The following is a 4,548-nucleotide window of genomic DNA, read 5'->3' as shown; positions in this document are numbered from 1 at the left end:
AAGAACATGTCAGTTCCAAAGATCATGAGGTGGAGGGATTTACATCATTTGGTGTTTTTTTTTTAAGTGCAACTGGAAGATTTGTCCACAAGCAAAATATACATTTTCACGATCACAGCTTTGTACAAAGATTTAAATGAACCACTTTTGGTATCATGAACTCTGCCAAAGAATTGGGCAAGTCACATTCCTTCATCTTCGCTGGGTCAGAGTCCTTGAACTTCCTACCTAAAGCACTGCGGGAGCACCTTCACCATTCAGACCGCAGCGGTTAAAGAAGGAGGCCCACCACCACCTTCTCAAGGGGCAACTAGAGATGGGCAATCAATGCCGGCCTTGCCAGCGACGCCCACATCCCCAGAATGAATTTTAAAAATTAGCGTTAGCCTCAAGAACTGCACCGATTGTGGAAATAAATTGCTTCTCTTGCGTGAGGCTGCTGAGATAGGGTGGGTGTGCCCCTTTAAAATCGCTGTCACCATCAGGAGAACGGAGGGGTGCAAGGGGCCTCCCTCTGTTCAGGGATTCGGATGTGAACTCTGTGTGGTGGGAGAGATTCGAAAGTGGCTCAGGGTCGGAAAACCGGCGAGGAGGTCAGTGAAGCTCCCAACGTGAGGGGTTCCAGGCACCAACCTCACCGCTCCACGGTGTAGGGCATTGGGAGCTCCGAACTGTACATCCGACCCATGCCACCCGGGGCAGCAGCGCCAATGTGGTACTGCCACACCGTCCTTAACCGCTCCACCAGACGCATGCCCGGTCCCTCTTCAGTTCCTGTCCCGATACGTACAGTTCTGAATCCCGTCTATTCATTCTGGCACCCTGTGCGAAAGCGATTGTGCTCGCTGTCCTGGACGAGGTATCTTCCCTCTGTCGGGATGATTAAAGTATCAGGAGACCAGTCCAAGGGGAATGTCCTTTGTCAATGTCATTCTGTACTCCAGCATGCCACAGCACCACAGGAGCAAGAGGGCTTGTAACCTAATGAAATCTTTCGCAGATATAACAGTTTGGAAAAGATTTTACATGACACACTAACAAAAGACGTGTTGTAGACGAACACGGTAGCTGTCAGGACCATCACTCTTGCTGGATTAAGTTCCAGGAATACAATTCAGTCTCTCCTCCTCATTGGATTCAGGTAGCATATCTGGAATGTACTGTCATGCCAGGTGGTCTACAGCCTGTATCCATTTGATGTTTGCATGTGGTGGTATAAATGTTGATGCACTGTTGGCCACCATAATAGGATTATCAGTGTTACCACCATTGGCGGCCATGCCTTCAGTCGCCCAGCCCCAAAGCTCTGGAACTCCCTCCCTAAACCCTTCACCGCGCAACCTCTCTCTCTTTTAAAAACCCTCCTTAAAAGTCCACCACTTTTACAAAGCTTTTGGTCACCCTTCCTCGTATCTCCTTTGGCTGGGCGTCCATTTTTTTTTTGATTATGCCTTGGTGACATCTTTTGGGAGGTTGTTCCATCTTCACGGCATTACATAAATACAAGTAGGTTGTTGTCAGACTGTCGGACAAGGTGTGGGAGTGACATGGTGACTGTTCTTCATTAGCCAGAGTTATCGACACCAGATGCTGGGATCTCAGTGCTATCTGCTTTGTCGGCCTCCAGCAAGAGAAAGTGTTAATTATGGGATGTACCCATTCTAACCCAACAATAGGGAGCTTCCAACTTTCAAATTGTTGGATGTAGTGGAATATTGAGACTGCTTGTGAGGGACAGGGCCCCATGTCTCACACATCCTCGCCTCTTTTGTTTTTCCGATGTCTATCTCAGATCATCTGATCGGATGCCAAGTGAGGTCACTCAAATACTCTTGAGACTTGTCTGACGAGGCAGCCTCGTCACCTCAATGCAGCTAACCATGCTGACAGTCAAATGAGAATCAACTGGATAATTGCATTGCACCAAATTCCCGCACTGACACTCAATGCTATGGACCTCAGCCATGTTTTAAAAAAAACCTTACCTTTTGTTGGCTTTTGGGAAGAAGGTCGGAGAATCTTGCAATGATGAACCTTGACCCCCGTGGGTTCCCACGTGTCATTTGGAGGATCAGGTTTCGAAGTCGGGGAGTGGTGAGAGGTTACGCATGGTTGGGTTGTGTTGGGTGCTGAAGGAGCACGGCAGAATTTGGTGCTGAGGGGAGGGATTTTACAAGCTTATTGCTTGAGGATGTTGATGGGCAAAGGAGAATTTTACAAATTTGGCCCTTGAGTGATGGGGAGGAGGGGGGGGGCGGGGTTGGTGAACAAGCCAGCATTTTCCAAACAGAGTACTCGGGGACAAGTATTTTACGAGCAACATGTCCAAGGGACACTCTCTGAGCTGCAGGATTGAATGGTTGAGGCCCAAAGTAGTGCCTCCATTTTGATTGAGGCCCCCCGTTGCCAACTTTGAAGGACCACCAAACGCCCATGTATTGCAATAAATTGGTATGCGGTGACCACCTTATTATCTGAATGCTGGCTGCGGTCTCTCTCAGTACGCTTTAGATTGGGGCCGCGGGTTATATATAACTGACCATTTAGTAGGGATCAGGCCTGCAGTAGATACTCGAGGACTCAGACCCGGTCTTTGAGATGCTGTGTGAAGACCCATTGGAGGTGACGTCCAGCGACAAGCGCATCGCCTTGACACTCCCGTCAGTGTCGTCGTCGTTCTGGTTGACGACTGTGGATATGGTGGTCTCCATCCGGCTGACCTTGTACATGCCGCTCTGGGTTTGAAAATACCTGGCAGATTTCATCTCCAGTCCCTCGTAGTCCTTCGTTTTGACAAACGGGCACCAGCGGAAAACAAGGCGGAATCCAGCCCGGAATCTGGAACAGAAACGAGCCGCGGTGTCACATCATTCTCTCCCCGTCAAATATAATGGCCTGGAAGTTCCTCAAGGGTTCGGGAGGGGTGAGGTGGGTGGGCACTGGAGATATGCCTGCGATGGCGTCATCGCCCACTGGCCCAACGCCAATGAGATGCCCTCACACTGACCCCACAATTATACAGAGCGCGCGTCCCTGACTGGGGGAGCGCACCACGCGATACAAGTCTGGCTGGAAAGTAGGTGCGTGCGCGGATGAGGAATGGGACTGGCAGTGACTCCCTCCATCGTTGAGTAGCCGCTGTGAAGGCTCACACATGAAGAATGGGCACTTGGGTGTGGTATTTCGGGAGCTACTAACACCCGTGGAACTGTAATTCAGCGGAATCACAGGCTTCAGCAGAGGACAAGTACCCGAGGGTCATTGTATAGTTCGTGGGCGATTCCCAGGACAACACATACTCTCTAGGTTGTCCCCTCGTGGAAATTAATGGTGCACTGTGTACATTATAAACGCCCACGCTTAGCAGGATTGTCCACTTTGGTGGGAAGTGGGCTTTCACACCCAGCCCAGTTGGCTGCTGCTAACCGCGATGAATGTCCCATTGTCCAGCTAATTTCAATGTGTTGGTCTGCGACCTTATTTTACGTTCCCTTTCAATGAGGTTGGGGGTGCTGAGGGGGGGGGGGAGAGGGGGGGGGGGGCGCGGAGGGAGTGGGGGAGTTTCCTTTGCTCCTTTTGGGCTTACCTGTCATTGAGGCAGCAGTAGATGATGGGGTTGTACATGGTGGAGCTCATGGCCAGCCAGAGTATGGCCAGGTAGACTTGCTGGATGTACTTCTTCAGGTAGATCTCAGGGTGGAAGAGGTGCAGCAGGAAGTAGATGTGAAAGGGCAGCCAGCACACGGCGAAAGTGGCCACCACCACTATCATCATCTTCACCACCTGCGGCCGGGGAACAAAGGGGACAGTCTGCAGATCGTTCACTTCTCCGCAGTGGGGCTGACATCCCCCAAACACAGCACAACTTCATCACTTTATTCAGAGTATGGAGCGGGATGGTGATCAATAGGATATTTTAAGAAAAGAAGAAAGATGGATTGAAACAGAAAGAAGGAAAAGAAAGAAAGGAAATAAATTGGATGCCGTGTTTCCTACGTGAGATACTTTTGAAGAGTAGTCACTGTTGTAATTTTTTTTTTTCATTCGTTCACGGGATGTGGGCGTCGCTGGCGAGGCCGGCATTTATTGCCCATCCCTAATTGCCCCTCGAGAAGGTGGGGGTGAGCCGCCTTCTTGAACCGCTGCAGTCCATGTGGTGACGGTTCTCCCACAGTGCTGTTAGGGAGGGAGTTCCAGGATTTTGACCCAGCGACGATGAAGGAACGGCGATATATTTCCAAGTCGGGATGGTGTGTGACTTGGAGGGGAACGTGCAGGTGGTGTTGTTCCCATGTGCCTTATGTCCCTTGTCCTTCTAGGTGGTAGAGGTCGCGGGTTTGGGAGGTGCTGTCGAAGAAGTCTTGGCGAGTTGCTGCAGTGCATCCTGTGGATGGTACACACTGCAGCCACTGTGCGCCGGTGGTGAAGGGAGGAAACACGGCAGCCAATTTGTGCACAGCAAGATCCCACAAACAGCAATGAAACAATGACCGCATCGTCTGTTTTAGGTGTTGTTTGAGGGACAAAGGGAGTAAATCTTTTTCTGCT

General features: G+C 50.5%; 1 protein-coding gene across 1 annotated transcript in view; it reads right to left on the bottom strand.

Annotated features, from left to right (window-relative positions):
• Nucleotides 1-2,500: 2,500 nt before the first annotated feature.
• Nucleotides 2,501-4,548, bottom strand: part of LOC137336147 (substance-P receptor-like) — a 64,173-nt gene continuing 62,125 nt past the window's right edge. The window contains exons 4-5 of the mRNA XM_068001627.1: nucleotides 3,587-3,783; nucleotides 2,501-2,838 (exon numbers count right to left, since the gene is read on the bottom strand). Of these exons, the coding sequence (XP_067857728.1) occupies nucleotides 2,544-2,838; nucleotides 3,587-3,783 (492 nt within the window). The 3' untranslated portion in view covers nucleotides 2,501-2,543. The remainder of the gene's footprint in view (nucleotides 2,839-3,586; nucleotides 3,784-4,548) is intronic.

The sequence above is a fragment of the Heptranchias perlo genome, chromosome 20 (genome assembly GCF_035084215.1).
Source record: "Heptranchias perlo isolate sHepPer1 chromosome 20, sHepPer1.hap1, whole genome shotgun sequence".
Taxonomy (NCBI): Eukaryota; Metazoa; Chordata; class Chondrichthyes; order Hexanchiformes; family Hexanchidae; genus Heptranchias; species Heptranchias perlo.
The sequence above is the reverse complement of the archived record's forward strand: the minus strand, read 5'-3'. Positions and strand labels throughout refer to the sequence as shown.